This window comes from Hordeum vulgare, chromosome 4H (genome assembly GCF_904849725.1).
Source record: "Hordeum vulgare subsp. vulgare chromosome 4H, MorexV3_pseudomolecules_assembly, whole genome shotgun sequence".
Lineage (NCBI taxonomy): Eukaryota > Viridiplantae > Streptophyta > Magnoliopsida > Poales > Poaceae > Hordeum > Hordeum vulgare.
Window position 1 is genome coordinate 17733331 of NC_058521.1, and position 21302 is coordinate 17754632.

The 21302-nt window shown below is 42.8% G+C and overlaps 2 protein-coding genes across 2 annotated transcripts; one reads left to right on the forward strand and one right to left on the reverse strand.

Moving 5' to 3' along the window:
• The first annotated feature begins 4944 nt into the window (after positions 1–4944).
• Positions 4945–12159, forward strand: LOC123447463 (phosphoglucomutase, cytoplasmic). The gene is made up of 18 exons (XM_045124068.1): positions 4945–5347; positions 6630–6711; positions 7026–7081; positions 7590–7703; positions 8453–8515; positions 8617–8736; positions 8837–8937; positions 9102–9161; positions 9245–9344; positions 9421–9575; positions 9652–9747; positions 10381–10444; positions 10517–10598; positions 10722–10897; positions 10973–11049; positions 11280–11412; positions 11641–11757; positions 11839–12159. Exons 1-18 carry the CDS (start codon positions 5060–5062, stop codon positions 11908–11910), a joined length of 1956 nt encoding a protein of 651 aa, XP_044980003.1. The 5' UTR covers positions 4945–5059; the 3' UTR covers positions 11911–12159.
• Positions 12160–12497: 338 nt separating this feature from the next.
• LOC123447464 (glutamine synthetase cytosolic isozyme 1-3) lies at positions 12498–15504 on the reverse strand. The gene is made up of 12 exons (XM_045124069.1): positions 15210–15504; positions 14767–14806; positions 14510–14613; positions 14316–14364; positions 14040–14146; positions 13842–13929; positions 13584–13712; positions 13404–13478; positions 13256–13309; positions 13130–13167; positions 12886–13045; positions 12498–12784 (listed from the first exon to the last, which is right to left on the reverse strand). The coding sequence occupies exons 1-12, from the start codon at positions 15281–15283 to the stop codon at positions 12614–12616; spliced, it is 1089 nt and encodes a 362-aa protein (XP_044980004.1). The 5' UTR covers positions 15284–15504; the 3' UTR covers positions 12498–12613.
• Between the last annotated feature and the right edge of the window lie 5798 nt (positions 15505–21302).

The window sequence follows — 21302 nt, forward strand, 5'->3', positions numbered from 1 at the left end:
TGGAATTATGCCCTAGAGGCAATAATAAATATAGTTATTATTATAATTCCTGTATCAAGATAATCGTTTATTATCCATGCTATAATTGTATTGAATGAAGACTCATTTACATGTGTGGATACATAGACAAAACACCGTCCCTAGCAAGCCTCTAGTTGGCTAGCCAGTTGATCAAAGATAGTCAGTGTCTTCTGATTATGAACAAGGTGTTGTTGCTTGATAACTGGATCACGTCATTAGGAGAATCACGTGATGGACTAGACCCAAACTAATAGACGTAGCATGTTGATCGTGTCATTTTGTTGCTACTGTTTTCTGCGTGTCAAGTATTTGTTCCTATGACCATGAGATCATATAACTCACTGACACCGGAGGAATGCTTTGTGTGTATCAAACGTCGCAACGTAACTGGTGACTATAAAGATGCTCTACAGGTATCTCCGAAGGTGTTAGTTGAGTTAGTATGGATCAAGACTGGGATTTGTCACTCCGTGTGACGGAGAGGTATCTCGGGGCCCACTCGGTAATACAACATCACACACAAGCCTTGCAAGCAATGTAACTTAGTGTAAGTTGCGGGATCTTGTATTACGGAACGAGTAAAGAGACTTGTCGGTAAACGAGATTGAAATAGGTATGCGGATACTAACGATCGAATCTCGGGCAAGTAACATACCGAAGGACAAAGGGAATGACATACGGGATTATATGAATCCTTGGCACTGAGGTTCAAACGATAAGATATTCGTAGAATATGTAGGATCCAATATGGGCATCCAGGCCCCACTATTGGATATTGACCGAGGAGTCTCTCGGGTCATGTCTACATAGTTCTCGAACCCGCAGGGTCTGCACACTTAAGGTTCGACGTTGTTTCATGCGTATTTGAGTTGTATGGTTGGTTACCGAATGTTGTTCAGAGTCCCGGATGAGATCACAGACGTCACGAGGGTTTCCGGAATGGTCCGGAAACGAAGATTGATATATAGGATGACCTCATTTGATTACCGGAAGGTTTTCGGAGTTACCGGAAATGTACCGGGAATGACGAATGGGTTCCGGGAGTTCACCGGGGGGGGGGGGGCAACCCACCCCGGGGAAGCCCATAGGCCTTGAGGGTGGCGCACCAGCCCTTAGTGGGCTGGTGGGACAGCCCAAAAGGGCCCTATGCGCCTAGGAAAGAAAATCAAAGAGAAAAAAAAGGAGGAGGTGCGAAGGGAAGGAATGACTCCCACCCACCAAACCAAGTCCAACTCGGTTTGCGGGGGAGGAGCGTTCCCCCCTTGGCTCGGCCGACCCCCTTGGGGCTCCTTGAGCCCCAAGGCAAGGTCCCCTCCCTCCCACCTATATATACAGAGGTTTTAGGGCTGATTTGAGACGACTTTTCCACGGAAGCCCGACCACATACCTCCAAGGTTTTTCCTCTAGATCGCGTTTCTGCGGAGCTCAGGCGGAGCCCTGCTGAGACAAGGTCATCACCAACCTCCGGAGCGCCGTCACGCTGTCGGAGAACTCTTCTACCTCTCCTTCTCTCTTGCTGGATCAAGAAGGCCGAGATCATCGTCGAGCTGTACGTGTGCTGAACGCGGAGGTGCCGTACGTTCGGTACTAGATCGTGGGACTGATCGCGGGATTGTTCGCGGGGCGGATCGAGGGACGTGAGGATGTTCCACTACATCAACCGCGTTCACTAACGCTTCTGCTGTACGGTATACAAGGGTACGTAGATCATTCATCCCCTCTCGTAGATGGACATCACCATGATAGGTCTTCGTGCGCGTAGGAAATTTTTTGTTTCCCATGCGACGTTCCCCAACACCTTCTTCCCCAATGGTTCTCCTCTTTTTGAGCTCGTGTTTGCCCCCCCATTGTTGAACTTCTTCGAGCTTGCTATCTCTCAACCCCTCCAATGATTCTTGCTAGTTCTTGAGGAAAAAGAGACAGGAGATCTAGATCCACATTTCCACCAATCACTTTCTCCTCTATGTGAGGGAAACCCCTTGGATCTAGATCTTGGAGTTCTTTGTGAGATCCTTGTTCTTCCTCTCATATTCCTTCATAGCTTTTGTTGTTGTGGTGGGATTTGAGTGTGAGGGACTTGACCACTTCGTGTGTTCTTTCCATTGCAATAGTTGCATCGGTTGAGTTCTTCACGGTGATACGTGGAAGTGAAAAGTTCAGAAGCTTATTAGTCTTGTGTGCTTGGTACCCTAGATATTGTTCCTCTAGGTGCTTTGGTGCCCTAGACGTTTGGTGATGCCTTGGAGCTCAATCATTGTGGTGTAAAGCTCCGGGCAAGCGTCGGGGTCTCCAATTAGGTTGTGGAGACTGCCACTAGCAATTTGTACGGGTTTCGGTGACCACCTCCAAGGATTTTCAAATTGTACGAGTTCGATGACCGCCCCCAAGGGTTGGCATTTGTACGGGTTCGCTGACCTCCCTCAAGTGTCCCTTAGTGTAATCACGACATCTTGCATTGTGCGAGGGCGTGAGGAGATTATTGTGACCCTAATGACTTCTTCGGGAGCATTGTTCCCCCACACCGCTCTAAGCGAAGATTAACATCCGCAAAGGTGTGAACTTCGGGATACATCATGGTCTCCACGTGCCTCGGTTATCTCTTACCCGAGCCCTTTACTAATGCCCTTTACTTTGTGATAGCCATATTGTTTCATGCTATTTATCTTGCTATAATTTAGTTATTTATCTTGCTTAGCATAAGTTGTTGGTGTACATAGGTGAGCCTAGTTGTTTTAGCTTTTGTGCTTGACTAATTAAACACTAGTTTTATTTCACATTTTCAAGCCTAAACCGTAATTATTTTAACGCACCTATTCACCCCTCTAGGCAACATCCACGTCCTTTCATACGGTCTCTAGGGCTATCCGCGACACTTTGGGGTGGTTCAATAGATTGATTGGAAAGACAACTTTGAGGTGGTTTTCTGCCTACGTGATTTCGTCTGACTTTCTCCGATAGAAATAGACACTCCGGGGCGATTGTTTGTTGCACCTTGAGGGATTATCATAATGTTTAATTATGTTAATGATTTTGAAGATTGCACTAGTGAAAGTAAGAACTCTAGACCTTGTTTCCAAGTATTGCAATATCATTTTTATCTACTTTTGTTTCTTGCTACCTTGTTGTTTTAATTTATTCAGACTATAAAGGTAGATTTCTACCATTCATACTACACCTATATCACTCTCTCTTCACCGAACTCTCTTCACCGAATTAGTGCACCTATACAATTGACAAATGTATTGGGTGTGTTGGGGTTACAAAAGATTTCTTGTATTTGATTGCAGGGTTGTTAGATAGAGAACCACCTCCGTCCTACACCTCTTGTAAACTCATAAATCTTAGGTCATCAACTTGAGAGAAATTTGATACAGTCTTACAAAACTTTATGCTTGGATGTCCAATAAATTTTACAAAAAGAGAATTGCGTAGTAGACATCAGTAGCTTTGCACTAAGTATGATATGCCATCAAATGAAGCTTACATGTGCCATTATACTTCGGATCTATGGACGTACAAATAATAACATAGAACTGGATAACCAATTGTTCATTCAAGCCTCGTGTGAACGAGGGGAAATATTAGGTGTTACAATCCTTTATATGCTACCATGATACCACTTTTTAGAATCGTGTTTAATTGTTTTAGAAAATTCTGAAAAAATGTGGATGTTCATAAGACATATGTCTACAACCCCTAAAAAATAAGCTCCAAATTCGGAATACCTATTGAGAAAAAATTGATAAATCTAGAATGAATGGTGTCAAAAGAAGACAAAACCCGAACAGTGTTAGAAATAATACTATTGACATGTAGATTTGTCTTTTCTATCTCTTAGTGTATATTTTGATTTTTGATCTGATTTTTTTTAGGGTTCTAGACATATGTCTTGTGAACACCCATATTTTTTTAAAACATCTAAATGTGACTTTTCAAATTTTGTAGCATGGGAGCATGTAATAGGTGGTATCACTTGACATCCATAGATGTGAACGAAATACACTTTTCTTTCAACACGGGGGGGGGGGGGGGGGGGGTATCAACTCTTCACATGATGTACAATCATTTTTTTTCGCAATCCACACTTTGTGGGATTAATCTAGAGATGTATGTTGGCAACAACAAAAAAAATGTGGTCGCCTCATGCATATTATGTGGAATGAGCCCCATCTTTAGGCTCATTCATTTCGAAGGAACTTCATAAGAACTGGAGAAATTGAACCCCTAGAAAAAAGTCCACAATGGTCATCCGATTTGTAGGATCGGATAGGATTCATGTGTACTTCATTTTGAAGGAAAATTTCCGTGTCTACTGAAACCTCTTGATAGAATTATTTTGTAATCCTATCGTATGCAAGAGGACATGCCGTCTTATTCTCCTTCGTTTTTTTCCCTTCCTATGTTCTAAAAATCCCACGAATCAAAGATGCCCTCAATGATTCCTAAGAAAAGAAAGATGCCCCTAATGGGAAAGATGAACACGGGATGAACTCAAATGCTGATTCATCCATTCATTCAGGCTAGTGATGGAGCAATCTGTATGCCGAGATGAAACACATGTGTCATCAAAGTTAAAGCCAACAAGATATCAAGTCAATCCTCTTGTTATGGTTGTCTTAGGTACTCTAGGTGTTCAAGGTCCTCCGTGTTTGCGTTTCAGTGTGCTTTTAAGGTTCAACTTCATTGTACTGATTCGTGATATGAATGAAAAAAAACTCTCAAAAAATAACAAGTCAACATATTAAGAGTAGTAAATAATAAGTAATAATTAAGTAAATGTAAAAAGAGAGAGAGAGAGAGAGAGAGAGAGAGCAGAACTACAATAGTGGTGAAAACCAGCGCTGACAAATTCACCTCGCCCCTCGGATATGCCCCCATCGGATACGCTATAAATTACAGCCACATGCCTCCCGCCATCGCCTTCTCCCCCTTCCCTCCTTCCATCCATCCATCGGCGGCACACCGACTAGAAAAGGCGCCCACCCCCCACCGAATTTCCCCTAAAACAATTAAGGAAAAAGGCGAGCAACCGAACCGAATGATTCCGCTGTGCGCACCCTCCACACCCGCTATAATAGCGCCACGCCCTCGTCGCCTTCGTCACCGCACCACCACTCCCTCCCCACCTCACTCCCGATCCCCCCACCACCGCGGCCACCTCCACCTCGCGTCCTCCTCCTCGTCGGCGCACCGCCCCCGACCCCTCGCGCGCGCGCAGCGGCCAGGCGCCGTCGTCACTGCGGCGGACATGGTGTTCTCCGTGACCAAGAGGGACACCACGCCCTACGAGGGCCAGAAGCCCGGCACCTCCGGCCTCCGGAAGAAGGTCCGCCCCCTCCCCTCCCCATTTCCCCGGCACCGATCCGGATCCCATTGCGCCGTGGCGTGGCAGCGCCGTTAGGTCCGTGCGCTCCGATCCGCGATAGCCGCTGTTTTTATTTTTATTTTTAATATAATCCCGGCTGTCGGCCCCCCTGATCTCGCCCCGTGCACGTGCGCGGGGCCTCGGCCGCTGCTTGATCCGTCGTCTGGGTAACTGGGCCGATCCGCCTCCGGCTCCAACGGCTTAACCGCGATCCGCGGTTCCGTTCGCGACGTTGGAATCGTGGCAGGAGGGGTAGTGCGATTCGAATCGTGGGATTTGATCCGGGAGATTTGCGCTAGCTCAGACCATCAGTTTTGTTAAGGATCGCTGGATCTCGCTGGGTGCGGTTGTTGCCTGCCAATGGTGCCACGCATGGCGATGATCTGTTGCCATGACTGACAGCCATACTGGGATGTCCTGTTGCGCATGGGATCTGGCATGTAGCGCTGCCATGGGTTGTCTGATCATTTTTGGACTCTGCCTAACATTTTTTTCTTCTTCTGCGGGGACCTCGTATTCTTTAAAAATAATAATAATTCAGTAGTGCGTGTGCGTTCACGTGTTTTGTGAACAGGACGAAGCACATTGTTAACCATTGCTAGAATATGTCGTTTATGTTCGCATGCCATAGAGGTGGAAATCGTTGAGTAAACCACTTTAAATTCGTAAGCTCTGAATGTGTCGTTGGCCACAATGCTACAGCTGTCCAGCACCGACCTGTGTCTTTGCTCAAATGCTTTTCTGGTTTCGTTTGTCTCTGGTGATCGTGATGACCGTCCATATCAGATGTGATCCAATTCATGTTTGTGGGAGAGTTTTTTTTTATTGTTTTTACTCTTCATAAATAAGAAAGAACAGCAAACTCTTTGTATTTATTGAGTTATAGAGCAATAAATGCCTTGCTAATTTTCAGGGGGCAAAATCCATGTCATCTGTGTTTGCTGTTGTATTTGATTTGCCTTCTATAAATATAGTGTCTGGTTTTAGTTTACTAACATAGCATTCTGTTCCTAGCCAGCTAACCTTGCTTTTAAGGAAGATAAAAGGGGTGATAGTTTAGTTTTTATGATTACATAAATAAAATGATTGAATGTTCATGAATGATGATCTCTGATTGCTTATGACAGCCATTCTCTTGTTAGTTCTGTTGCTTCTCTGTTGAAGTGCTTTTGATGTTGTCAGCGGTCCAACACAATTTTTTGTTTTGATTTGCTTATTCATAATTGACTGTTACTGTTATCAGGTTACAGTATTCCAGCAGCCTCATTACCTTGCGAATTTCGTCCAATCAACATTCAATGCCCTTCCAGCTGACCAAGTAAAAGGTTAGCTGCTTATCCTGCTTGTTAGAAAATAATCCTGCTACGAAGTACCAATAAATATAATTGACATGCCAAAAAAATACATAATTGAAGTCACTAATCCATTTCCTGGTACAACTTTAACTGTCAGATAATGATCTATACATTTTCAATTATCAGAAGGGTTTAATAAATTATGGTTGAACATTGTTACACATACATCTTTGTCATTTACATTGTGAATGATGTTACCCGTTACTAGAGTTCGTATTTTGTGATGTTCCTTGTCCTGTCTCCAGAGTCCTTCCTCGTAACTGCTGTCATTTCTTTCCTTGTAGGTGCCACCATTGTTGTCTCCGGCGATGGGCGCTATTTCTCAAAGGATGCTGTTCAGGTGATTTGCGATAAACTACTCCCTGCTTTTCAAAAATGATTGAAGTTTTAGGATCGTCCTAAGTCAAACTTCATTAAGTTTCATCAAGTTTATATATGAAATATATCAAAATTTACTGCATTACATTCATTATGAAATGTATTTTCATATTACCTATATTTTGACATCCTAGATCTTTTTGGATTTTTCTATAACCTTTTGACTTTGGAAAATCCTAGAACTTCAATTGTTTACCCCTACGCCTCGTGTACTCTTTGCTAACTCCATTTTGTTGAACATGTACAGTTTCATGCTACTTGCTGCAGGTTTCCATGTGCATATTGTAGTTTTGGTGTTCTTGTTCTTAAAAATATGCTGGTGAAAATTTAGCCTATTGTCTGTTAAAAACTTAAATAGCAAATCACCTGTTCTTTGTAACTTCTTTATATGTTTGACTTGTAGTACTATTAGGACATTTTCATTTCAATTGAATGACCATTACAAGTTGATATTATTTTCCTTGTTGTAGATCATCGCAAAAATGGCTGCTGCTAATGGAGTAAGACGTGTCTGGGTTGGACAAGACAGTCTCCTGTCAACTCCAGCTGTATCTGCTATCATCCGTGAAAGAATTTCTGCAGATGTAAGTATTGTGTCTTCCAATTTGGCAAGTGTGCATGCATTGCAACATGTCCCGTATAAACCATTGTTGTAGCCGAACCATTAAAGTAGTTTTACAATAGTGGATCATGTATCTGAAAACATAACATATACTCCCTCTGTTCACAAATATAAGATGTTTTGGGTATTTCAATATGGACTACAAACGGACTGAAATGAGTGGAACGGACACACTAAAATGTGTCTATATACATCCGATTTACAAAAAAGTTTGAACATCTTATATTTGTGAAAAAGTTTGTAGTCCATATTGAAATACCCAAGGCATCCTTTCTGGTGGGCACTGTATAGTGTTCACAAATATAAGATGTTTTGGGTATTTCAATATGGACTACAAACGGACTGAAATGAGTGGAACAGACACACTAAAATGTGTCTATATACATCCGATTTACGAAAAAGTTTGAACATCTTATGTTTGTGAATTGAGGTAGTAGTATATTGTTTGGTGGCGACACTATACTGTGCCCACCAGCAAGGGTGCCCGAGTTCAAACCTATTAACCCGTACATTGTATTAAACTGTTCACAAGTTGCCAACTAATCCTATTGATCCCAGCTGTCAGGTACTGGTGGTAGATGGCAGATAAAGCATTATCACTAAATTAAATGTTTTATATGAACAAATATGATATAATTATTTTATCGTGTGCCTCTTTTTCTGTCACGACGAAGTATCTGCATATTGATTTATTGACACAATGAACTACAGGGCGCAAAGGCTACTGGTGCCTTCATTTTAACAGCAAGCCATAACCCAGGTGGTCCAACCGAGGTAACATGCTTAGAAAGTTAGGATGTTCACTGTTACCGTTTCTGGCAAATCAAGGCCATTGGTGTTCTGTGTAAATCAACACCTTTCATTGGACTTTCCAGGACTTTGGAATCAAATACAACATGGAGAATGGTGGACCTGCCCCTGAGTCTGTTACCGATAAGATCTTCTCTAACACAAAGACAATTACTGAATACCTCATCGCGGAGGACCTTCCAGATGTATGATTTGGTGCCTGCTTGTATTTTTGTTCTCTTTCTGTTCCTTTTGATCCCAAGGTAGTCGAATCCCCATTTACTCCTGTGTGTTCCCACATTGTAGGTTGATATTTCTGTGACAGGTGTCACTTCCTTCACTGGACCTGAAGGCCCTTTTGATGTGGATGTCTTCGACTCTGCTACAGATTACATCAAGCTAATGAAGTATGTACATTATGTTTCAATACATCAAATGTTATGTTTCAAGTATTATTAGCTGGTTTCTTTTACTGAAAGTGATTTTTTATTGCATTTACAAAGGGGAAACCTAGAATCTCATAACCCAAAGAATAGAAACATGATGATTAATGATGTTCATTCAATTCCAGGACAATCTTTGACTTCGAGTCTATTAAGAAGCTTCTGGCATCTCCAAAGTTCTCGTTCTGGTACTTACCTTTAGCCTAAATTTTGTTATCATCCTCCTATCAACAACAAATAGCACATCTGAACCCTTGGTTTGCAATTTTAGTTTTGATGGCCTTCACGGTGTTGCTGGAGCTTACGCAAAGCGCATTTTTGTGGATGAGCTCGGTGCCAGTGAAAGCTCACTGTTGAACTGTGTTCCAAAGGTAACACTTTCTTCTATCATCACAAGTTGTACATGGAGTTTGGGTTGGTGTTAATTTGTCATTTGTGTTCTTACAGGAAGACTTTGGTGGTGGTCATCCGGACCCTAACCTCACCTATGCAAAAGAACTGGTTGATCGGATGGGTCTTGGGAAAACCTCAAATGGTGAACCCCCTGAATTTGGTGCTGCAGCTGATGGAGATGCTGACCGTAACATGGTTCTGGGTAAAAGGTAATGTTTTAACTACATTTTGGAAATCTACAAAAGCCTTTAAGGAGTTCATAATGAATCTTCTGTCCTATTTTAGGTTCTTCGTGACACCATCAGATTCGGTTGCCATTATTGCGGCCAATGCTGTTCAATCAATTCCTTACTTTGCTTCTGGCCTGAAGGGAGTTGCCAGGTAAAATGTTCTCCTGCATATTGAGCTTCTACCTTATGCTCTTTTCTTTCTGGTTAATTACTTACACTAGTCAAATCAAGCTTTTAAGTTGCAAATAGCACTGCTGTCTGCTGTAAACATGCATGTTTTCCTATATACTTGTGCATCCAAATAAGCATTTCAGGGACTAGGCAGGATACCACGGTAACTCTCCATTTCTGATGGTAACTGGTCCGTTACGATCAGTTCACAGAAATGCTTTGCCCATGGGTAGTTCATATCTACAACGGGCAAGTCTGGAGCTATGCTGTTTTGCAAGACTTGCTATTATTTAAGAAAAAACACTGGATACATAAGATTGAAGAACTCACTAGCTAGAGAAATAGAGATGGAAAGTAAAATAAATTATACTTGACTGAAGAGCTGCCTTACTACTTGCTTAAACTGTTAGCTATGTTTTTCTAACTGGTACAGTTAAGACATTTTGTGTACTGGGGTATTTAATTAAGTTAAATACCAACTTATGATTTGCATCATGTTTGTGTTGAATCATGTACTGTTCGTCCAAGATTACATTTGCCATCCTACCCATTGTTTAAAATTTTGCTGCGCTTCAGTCACTCACTTTTTCCTGATCCATTGGTGAACTTGCAGGAGCATGCCGACATCAGCTGCACTTGATGTAGTTGCAAAGAATCTAAATCTCAAGTTCTTTGAGGTAAATGTTATGATCATCAATCACTATATTTCAAATATAGGACAGGTATATGATGAGGATCATGTTTTTCAGGTGCCTACTGGGTGGAAATTTTTTGGAAACCTCATGGATGCTGGAATGTGCTCAGTTTGTGGTGAAGAAAGCTTTGGCACTGGTAATGTCTGGAGGCTCATCTAGATCACACTAACATGTATCTGAACTAATCGAACAAATTGGTCTTGCCTTATGCTAACTGGGCACCATATGGTCAGTTGCTTATATCTTCTACCTATTTTAGGTTCTGACCACATCCGTGAAAAGGATGGTATTTGGGCTGTTCTAGCATGGCTATCTATTCTAGCTTACAAGAACAAGGACAACCTTGGAGGAGATAAGCTTGTTACTGTTGAAGACATTGTTCTTCAGCACTGGGGTACTTATGGTCGCCATTATTATACACGATATGACTATGAGGTACGCCATTTAACTGACATGTATGTATATACTGCACATTTGATAAAATGCTAACAAAACTGTTTATGATCGAAGAATGTCGATGCAGAAGCTGCCAAGGAACTCATGGCTAACCTAGTCAAGATGCAGGCGTCCCTGCCTGATGTTAACAAGTACGTATGTTGCTGTTGCACTTGATGCATTAATAAACAATTTAACATGAACACATATATGAAGATCTCTCTCACACAAATGGACTTCATGCACATATTTAAGCCTGTTTGATTCGCTGTGAAATTAATGCCTACTTTCATCAGCTCTGAAGTGTTCGGAGCTTTTTAGCTCATGTCACTAACAAAGCGTATGCGTTGGAAACTAGATCTAAATTGTATATTTTCCTCAGGTCGATCAAAGAGATCCAGCCTGCTGTTGCAGATGTGGTCTCGGCTGATGAGTTTGAGTACAAGGATCCTGTTGATGGTTCTGTCTCCAAGCATCAGGGTATCCGGTATCTCTTTGGAGATGGTTCCCGACTGGTAAGTTATCTCATGCTGTTATTATTGGCGCACTGTACCCTTCAAATGTTTCCCCGTCGTGTTTCTTGAACCAAACCAAAGGAAGTAGCATAAAACGTAGTCTCCATACTCAAATTTGACCATGCAAATTTGCAATAGAACCGGTCGATGGTTAACACCGGCAGTCGATCCTTTCTGGGGTAACAAATGCTGGTGAAGGTGAACTAACACTAAATCTTGCTATTGTAGGTGTTCCGTCTTTCTGGAACTGGTTCAGTTGGTGCTACTATCCGTATTTACATTGAGCAGTATGAGAAGGATTCTTCCAAAACCGGGAGGGAGTCAAGTGACGCTCTTTCTCCACTGGTAAGATCCAACTCCTCATGCTTACAACAATCACTGAAACATTTTGGTGAGGATGCAGTTCTGACTCTTGTTTTTATCCAGGTTGATGTGGCCCTGAAGCTTTCCAAGATTCAGGAGTACACCGGCCGATCCGCCCCCACAGTGATCACATAAATTTTGACCTAGATATGTGCCGAGGCCGCGTATGAAGTTCGGTTCCTGGCCTCCCCTGTTCGATAGCCTTTTTTTACATCTCATCTCCCTTACATCTGAATAAATGTATGTGCCAGACCGTCCCCGTTTCGTTGCCTATACTGCATACTCTGCTGTGCTGCCGGTACAGTATACGGCCGTAATCTTGTCACAGTGATTGTAATCAAGAGTGCGTTTCTTCATGCAATATATTGACGTGTTCCTTTTTTTTGCCGAGGATTCGTGTACCAATCTTATCTTGAACATCCAAAAGGAAAACATGAAAAACGTAGCAGGAGTTTCTGAAGGATATCATTTCGTGTAGGAAATGTTTCTTTGCTACAGTTTGGAACAGCGGAATTACCATCTTACTTTCCTTTGAAATTCCCTGTGGAATGGGCTACTCCATGGGAACTTTGGAGGAAACCAAATGAATCCTTGTGTTTACAATGGTTTGTCTTGCGATTGAAGAAGACCACAATTAAGTGCCAAACGTAGGTGCCATGACCGCATAACACGAGATGTTTGCAGAAGCGGAACATACATCCAGCAACGGCAAGCGCATCACATCACATCAGTTATTGCTTCATCATTTTTATTCAAACCTTGCCAGTCTCATCACTGCAATGCAGATCACGCACACACAACCACGGGGCGCTTACACATAACACCATCACAGGTAACTCTACTTGCCATTGGAGAGACCGGCCTTCCAGAGGATGGTGGTCTCGGCGATCATGGAGGTGACGACGTAGGGATCCATGTTGGACGCCGGCCTCCGGTCCTCGAAGTAGCCCCTGCCTTCCTTCTCGGTGTCGCGCCCCACCCGCACCGACGCGCCGCGGTTTGCCACGCCCTGGAAGAAACAAGAAAAACAAACAATGTAGACGGAAAAGCAGTAAGAAGAGAGCAATGGTGACGCTCTTGTCTCAAGTCTCAACTCGCCGTATTACTTACCCATACGAAGGTGTTGATGTCGGCGGTCTCGTGGCGGCCGGTGAGCCGGCGCTCGTTGCCTTCCCCGTAGGCGGCTATGTGCTCCGTGTGCCGCGCCTCGAGCTTCTTGATCGCCCTCTTGATCACCTCGTACCCGCCCTCGCTCCTCATCGACTTGGTGCTGCATTCAGACATCATCAGGATCATGCCATGACCCATAGCACAAGAGTAGCGATGCATTAGTTTCGCTTGCTCTTTAGATTACCTGTAGTTTGTGTGGGCACCGGCACCGTTCCACTCTCCCTGCAATCACAAACATGTAAGAAATGGCTAGCTGGCCAGTGCAGATCAAGTTGAGAATTTTGGTACAACAAGATGAAGAAATGCTCACCGGGATCGGTTTGGGGTCGAAGGAGACGACGACGCCGGCGATCTCAGTGATCCTCTGTTGGGTCACACACAAAACAAAGATGTTCTTATCAGCAAAAGTTGCATTTGATTTGATTCATTCAACTAGACGAGGCAGTTTTACAATTTACCTCGAGAATGTAGCGAGCCGCCCAGAGCTCGTCGCCGGCGGAGATGCCGACGGAAGGGCCGACTTGGAACTCCCACTGGTTGGTTCAGACAGAAGATCATCAGCCCATGAGCATATTTTTTCATGGACAAAGGGGCATCCAAATATGTGAATGTGATCCTGCGCCTGAACCTGAAATTACCTGCCCTGGCATGACTTCTGCATTGATGCCGCCGATGTTGATGCCGGCGTAGAGGCAGGCCTTGTAGTGGGCGTCGACGATGTCGCGCCCGTAAGATTTCTCCGCACCCGCGGCGCAGTAGTAAGGCCCCTGCCACGCACATTTCATCGTTCATCACTTTACTGAAGTATGATGGGCAAGCATTTTTGACAGCAAGTAATTAGCTGAATTTTAGCATTTGCAACTGAAATGCTGAGTATTGAACATATCTATAGTTACCTGAGGGCCAGGGTAACCCCCTAGTGGCCAGCCAATGGGCCAGTTGGTGTCCTTCTGGAGAAGGGTGTACTCCTGCTCAATCCCATACCTATATTTCAGGCAACATAAGAGAGGGGGTACAAGATTAATTGCCACATAAATTATGTGCAAAGTTAATTACTTGACTAATTTCTATAGAACGGAGCAACTGATACTGACCATGGTTCTTCAGACTTGACATCAGGATGGCCGAATATCCTCGCCGCGTTGTACCGCTTGTTGCTCGGAATCGGCTCTCCGGTAGGCGCATAGCAGTCACAGATGACCTAAAATTTACCATAGGTGAAAAAACAGTCTGGCATTCATGAACAAATTCCAAAGCTGATTCACGCAGACAAAATAAAATAACAATACAAAACTCATGCCATAACCTTTGTGTGTATATATATATCGTATTTATGAATGAAAAAACAGAGAGGAGGATCCTGAATTTACCAGGATGTTGTTCCCTTTCCTGAACGGGTCCCTGAAGATGGCTTGGGGTCTTGGCAGAAGCAAAAAACATGGAGTTCAAATCAGTTTGACCTCAGGCCCAAGGCACGCAAGCCAAGGCAGGGGTTGATTGAAGAGTGCAACCAAGAAGAAGTGCCGGAGGATTATCCTCAAGAAAAAAGGAAAAAAGGTAGTACCGGAGGATGACTTCGCTGTCGTCGCCCGTGGCTTGGCCGGTGCTGGAGCCGTCGAAATTCCACTTTGGAAGCTTGCTGGGGTCGTCCACGGGTCCGGGAAGCGTCTGATTTGTGAACGTCCAAGGGATCCAAAGGGGCAGAAAAAGTGTTAGGAACTTGCTACTACTACTTGCAATGTATTTTTTTAGAGTGATGGTGATTCTCTTTAGGGTAAGGATTAAATGGATGATTATGAGGGTGGGAGGAACTCGGCCTACCCTGGCTTTGCTCCTGACGTCCATCCCGGTGCCGCCGACCCTGAGTTAGGCAAAGCGTAAATGTGAGCAGATTTTTCTTGTTTTTGTTCTGAGGGAGTAAATGTGCGCAGATTAGTAATGGCTTTTTTCTTCCTCTTTTGGAAAATGGATGCTGATCGGTGCTATTGCTTCTGTAACTTATCATCAAGACGTGAAGAAGGTGAAGACAGGGGTTTTTACTTGGCTCAAATCTGAGAAACCCAACCAGAAGGAAATTTCAGATGGGATTTGTGGGGAGGAGGAATAATCTGTGGCATGCCTAACTCGGGATAAGAACTAGAGATTTCAAGAAGCGGAAAAGAAAAGGATGAAGTGGATTTTGGTGTGAACTGTGAAGGAAGGTGAGATGGGAGGTTGGGACAGTGGTGAGGGAGGCGGAGGAAGAGGAAGCCGAGCGGTGTTACCATATGTACTCGGCGATGATCTTGCCGGTGCAGCCGGACAGGTCGAGGCTGAGAAGGTCGGCGAGCCGAGACATGGCGAGCTACCCCTCCTCCTCCTCCTTCTTCTTCTTCTTCTTCTTCTTCTTCCTCCTCCTCTTCTTCTTCTTCTTCCCCGGAGACGGAGCCTGAGCCGGAGAGGGAGGGGGAGAGCAGGCGGAGGAGGAGGGAGAGGTGTTCTTGTGGGAGGCAAATGGTGGCTAGCTCTCTTGGAAATGCGGGGGGAGGAGGAGGGGCGAGTGGGGGTGGTGTCGCCGTAGCTGGCTCTGCCCCTCTATAAGTAGGTAGGAAGGGAGCAGGGTGGTGACGGGGCCCCCGAAAGGTTGGTGGGCGTTGCGGCCGGGCTGCGTACGTACGGCTGTCCCTCCGCGCGTACGTTTCCGCGGCCCGCGCGCACGCAACGCCTTTTCCACTGCACCACTGCACCGGACGCGAGCGCACTCGACCGGTCGGGTTTCCTCCCTGTCATGTGATGTGATGTGATGTGATGATCCCGATCCCATGCGTACGCACGACCGCGCTTCGCCGATCCGCGCACCACCCACCTGTTTCTTTTTAACACGCTACGTATGCAAGAGTTAATGTACACGCGTATATATTCTTCGTTGCAAACGCGCACGTACACATCCTATTTTTACGAGCATTTAAGAAAAACTGAATCAACATTCTTTTTTTTGTTTGCGGGGTAACTGAATCAACATTCTATTTTAAGTTTTGTTAAGTTATCGTAGACGGCTCGTCGTCGATGAAAACGTCTTTTTTCATTAATAAAAGAACTAAATAACACACTACATATGCAAGAGTTAATATACACGCGTATATATTCGTCCTTGCAAACGCATACGTACATATTGTATTCCTATGAGTATCTAAAAAAAAACTGAATCAACATATCATTTTGAGATTTACGAATTTATCGTAGACGACTCGTTGTTGATGACAACATCTTCTTTCATTAAAACATACTCCCTCCGTTCCAGTTTATAAGTCCGGTAGGTGTATCTAGGTCGTCAATTTGACCAACTTAATGCGAGACATATATTACGAAAAATATATCATTAGAAACTTTAGATGTTCTATTTTTTAATGATATTATTTTTATGTTAAATAATATATTTTATATAAGTCAAATTGACGACCTAGATACACGTGCATGCCTTATAAACTATGACAAAGGAAGTATTATGAAAAATGTTAAAATAAATTCAGTAATAATGCAAGCATCAAGACATGGCCCCATCGTGCTCGTGTTCTGCTGTGCGAGATTACCTAACAATTAATTAAAAAAGGTGTCTATTCCTTCGGTCGGGGAAGGGGAAATTGGGTACGGGGAAGGGGAAAAGCGATGGACTTTGAGACGACGACCTTCTTGCTTTGCCTTGCTTATGCATGAAGCAGCTGGCTAGTGGTGAAGGACGAATTGACCTTCTCTTGTCCCGGCGTACGTCCGTGCAGTGCGAATCCGGGTGGACTACTGGCTCACTGACCCGACGGATCTTCCCGACCGGTCGAAGCTAGATGGTGGCATGACATGAGTGAGACGTGAGTGACGTGTACTCCGTACTGTAGTACAGTATGTAGGAAAGCGACTACTGTGTGCTACCTACCTGTTGTGCCTGCCGTGTCACCATCCCCCTCGTGCCATCGCTGCCTCGTGGCGGGTCTTCAGGCATCTCCAATTCCCTTCATCCGGCCTATGTCAATGCTATTTCTTAGCAGCATTTTGCTGACGTGACATGCTAGTTAATTAAAAAAAAAAGTTGTATGTTAGTAACATATAACCCTTGCATATGGATATAGGTAAAAAATGATTCTAGCCCAATCATATGCATGCGTTACCCTAAATTATTAAATGTAGATGGAACTCATAAGAAACAATGCATTGACATGGTTGTATCTTGATTTATTAATGCTCATATGATAACGTGATAAGGGACGATGCGTTGACACATGCCTCAAAACGCCGCCACATGTCTAGAGCCCGGATGTTTTTTGTCATTCAATCTTATGCATCAAATGCTGGAGAAGGTTTGCGGACATCGAGACAACTGCCACGTAGGCGTCAGACACTTTGGGTTCCTACAAAAAATCTACCAGGAGCCCTTTTTTTCTCGCTTCGCTCCTCCGCCCTCCGCGTAAACCGATCGCCATAGTTGCGGTGCGAGGATAAGAAGTCTGTGATGTCATTTTAAATCTGTGATGTCAAATACATGTATTTTCATTAAATTTATAAACAAATATACATGATTTTTACTTGTGTACAAAGAATTCGTCAAAAATCTGTGTGGTCAGTTGACCACATTCCTCTCAACGCGGCTTCGCCACTGGATCGTCATCGACGTTGCCTAGTCCTTGCCGAACATCCGCCGCTTTACCCAGGCGCCAGCCCCGACTTGCCTACACCCCCTCCACCTCTGGCTTGGCCACCGCACAGGTAACGCCCGCATGTGAACGTTGTTGTCCATGATGGACACCACGCCCGACAAGTGTCCGGCTAAATGTCATTACCAAATTTATTGATATTTTTGTTGTTTAGTTTGGAGCAAACACGATGAATTTGGTCGTAGAGTACTTCGACGCCGAGTTCATGGAATCAGCCTCGTCGGATATGACGATTTCGAGGATGAAACGACGATGATGCAAGCGGTTATTGAATATGCGTAACATGCAGTGGATCATGCACTCAATTTCAAGGGATCGGTCAAGGGACATCAATTGTTGAATCGACATAGGGCACGGGGCATATGATGCCGATGAACGACTATTTTTGTCCCTAATGAGCTATTTGAGACATTTTCCACCGTCTATTCCGAATGAGCTGAACTGTGTTCGACTGCCTATATAATGATGTATGTGCCTATGATGACCACATCATCTTCAAGAAGGATGCCATTGGAAACAGTGGATTCTCTAGTTACTAAAAGTGCAATTGCATTGAGGATGCTTGTCTATGGCACGCCATGAGATTCGTGGGACAAGTACCTCCGGATGTTAGAAACCACATGTCTTGATTCCATGGCCAGGTTTGCTACTGCCAGGACAAGGTGTTTGGTCACGAGTACTTGAGAGAGTCAACTGCTGAAGACACCGCACTCGGCTCATGAGACTATCGAAAGGAAGAGGATGGCGAGGTATGCTCGGATCCCTAGATTGCATGCATTGGCAATGGAAGACTCACCCATATGATCTGCAAGGGCAATACTAGGGACATTGCAAGAAGTCCACATGACTCTTGAAGTAGTTGCATCACAAGTCATCTGGATTTGGCACTCTTTCTTTGGGATGTCTGTGTCTCACAATGACATCAATCAGCTGCAGCGGTCTCTATTATTTGCAAGGTTGTTTGCGAGAGAACCTCCTCTATGTAACTATACCATCAATGGTTATGATTACAACATGGACTACTATTTTTGGGATGGTATTTATCCTTTGTGTGTATCCTTCATCAAGACCATCTCTGATCCAAAGGGTGAGAAAATATCTCACTTTTTTCCAAAAACAATAAGGAGATGGAAAGGATGTCGAGAGGGCATTTGGAGTGTCCCAAGCCCGTATGCAGTTGTTCGAGGACATGTAAAAATATGGGATCCATATACGTTACGGGAGGTGATTAAAACTTGTGTAATCATGCACAACATGACTGTAGAGGACCAGGATGGCGGAGTTTGCCACGGTTTGGAATTTGAGCCCATGGGTGATCCTATCCAACTTCCAAAGCAAAAACCGATGATGTTTGAGGATTTTATCAAAATGCATCAACAAATTCACCATCAAGCAACTCATGAGCAGGTTTGAAATTATTTGGTTGAACATTTGTGGGTGCTTCGAGGGGAGAACTAATAATGTGTCCAAATAAGTTCAATTCACATTTGAATCACTTTATTGAATTTTTTTATGCTTGGATTGTAATACTTATATTTGAATTATTATTGCATTTGAATGTTTGCACAACATGACTATGGATGAAGGATGAAGTGGTATGGATAAAAAAAGAGTCACACTTGGTGCATAGGTTGAATGGCCGCCCTTATCTCCTATCCGCGGACACGTCCGGATCCGTTCACGAATATTTGGGATGTCCGTTTTGATGAGCAACATTGGAGATGCCTTTAGCTCGGTCGGTTGATAAGATTTCTTCAAATAAGAGAAAGATGAAAAGTAAAATAATACCCCCTCTATTTCATTTTTTGAAGCTTTAGCTTTGTCCCAAGTCAAACTTCTATAATCTTTGACCAACTTTATAAAAAGAATTGCTAATACCTACGCCATCAAATATACATAGTATAAAAATATATCTTATGATGGATCTAATGAAGCTATTTTGGTATTGTAGATACTTGTATATTTCCCTATAAGTTCGGTCAAACTTAAGGAGGATTGACATAGGAAAAACCTAGAACTTCAAACATTTTTAAACCGAGGGAGTTAGATGCACTAACCACTCTAACAATTATGAGTTTTCTACAAAGTCTCACCTAATACTTAGAACTCTAAGAAAATGGACAAAATCCTAAGGAATATAGCATCTAAATGAATACATAGGAAACTATCCGTGTGTGAAATATCTACAAGGGTACTTAAACAATCCTCCTAACCGAATGAGCAGTTTTAGATGATATTTTATCTCAATTTTAAACCTCTATAGAAACACCTACTCTGAATCTCCCTCTTTCCAGTTTATGTGTAGCTTTGCAAATATGAACCCCATTTCAACTCTAATTTTATATCATAAACATTCACTTTCTATGTTTCTACCACATATTATTCAACAACATTTTCATAGTTATAAATGTTCAAATTCAAAATCACATGAAAGTTATGTTATAAATGAGCCGAAATAAGCGTCACATCATATCAAATAGTTTGTCATTACGCCAAATAATTGATCGTGTGATCAAACATCATCTGAATGAAAAGCTCATGAAAAAGGAAATTCCATTTATATTTCTCAAACACAATGAGCATCACACACCACCACCGCCATTGCTACTCACCAAAGTCTGAACTCCTCCAAAGTTTTTTATTATACCTCCTACACATACTTATTAATTTTGGTGCAATTAAGGTCATGCCAACTACCAATTTCTACCCAACTCTCCAAAAATATATAAGTGAAGCATAAAGAGTTTAAAATATTTCTTTTTGGACTACATGCTCTAAAATACATAAGTAAAGCAATAGAGAAATTATGATGACGCTAGATAAGCTCTCCCAGGTAATGGTGCTCTGGTGTGGTGATTACAATGATTAATAATCGAAATAAACATACGCTCCTAGAACAACACATAATTGTAAAAGAGCAAAAATGTAGGTCCAACCGATATAAATTGATACTTATTCAAAAGGGGTATGCCTCGGGCATCCCCAAGCTTACCAGCTTGTGATCTCTTGAAATATTTCTTGTGTGTGCCTTGGGCATCCCCAAGCTTGAGCGGTTGCATCTCCTGATTTCTCTTATATCCACACAAAACTTATCTATAATTCGTGAGATAGGTTAGTATGAAGAACACCTCAATCTGATTATGCCTTCTTATAGACTAATTATAAAGTTGCAACCCATCATTAGCAACTGTATTATAACACAATCTTAGAATCTCACACCCCTATGGGAACAATAAAATGCAAACATAAGTAACTAAAGATAATCATTAAAAAAATATGTCTAAAACAAGTAGTATGTAAATATGAAAAGTTCAATCCACACTTTTGTAAATAATAAAATTCCAATAAATCAACACGTAGCATATAATTAATATAGGTATTGTGCAATTTTTCTTGTGCTTTCAGCATGCTCTATTAATTCTCTATGAAATAAAAAACAACAATCAAACTTTCTATTTTAGCACAACAACACGTACAGTGTTAATCTTAACATGCTAAAGGTAATTATGGGCTTTTATTAAAGAAGATTAAAATAAAAAGGTTGTTACATAAGGTTAAAACTGTATTGAAAAATACTATATGTTTTTCCCCGTAAGCACTTTATTTACAACCATGTTAGTTAGGCTTGCAGTTTTAATGTTGCTCACATGAACGCATGAATTGTAGCATATAACA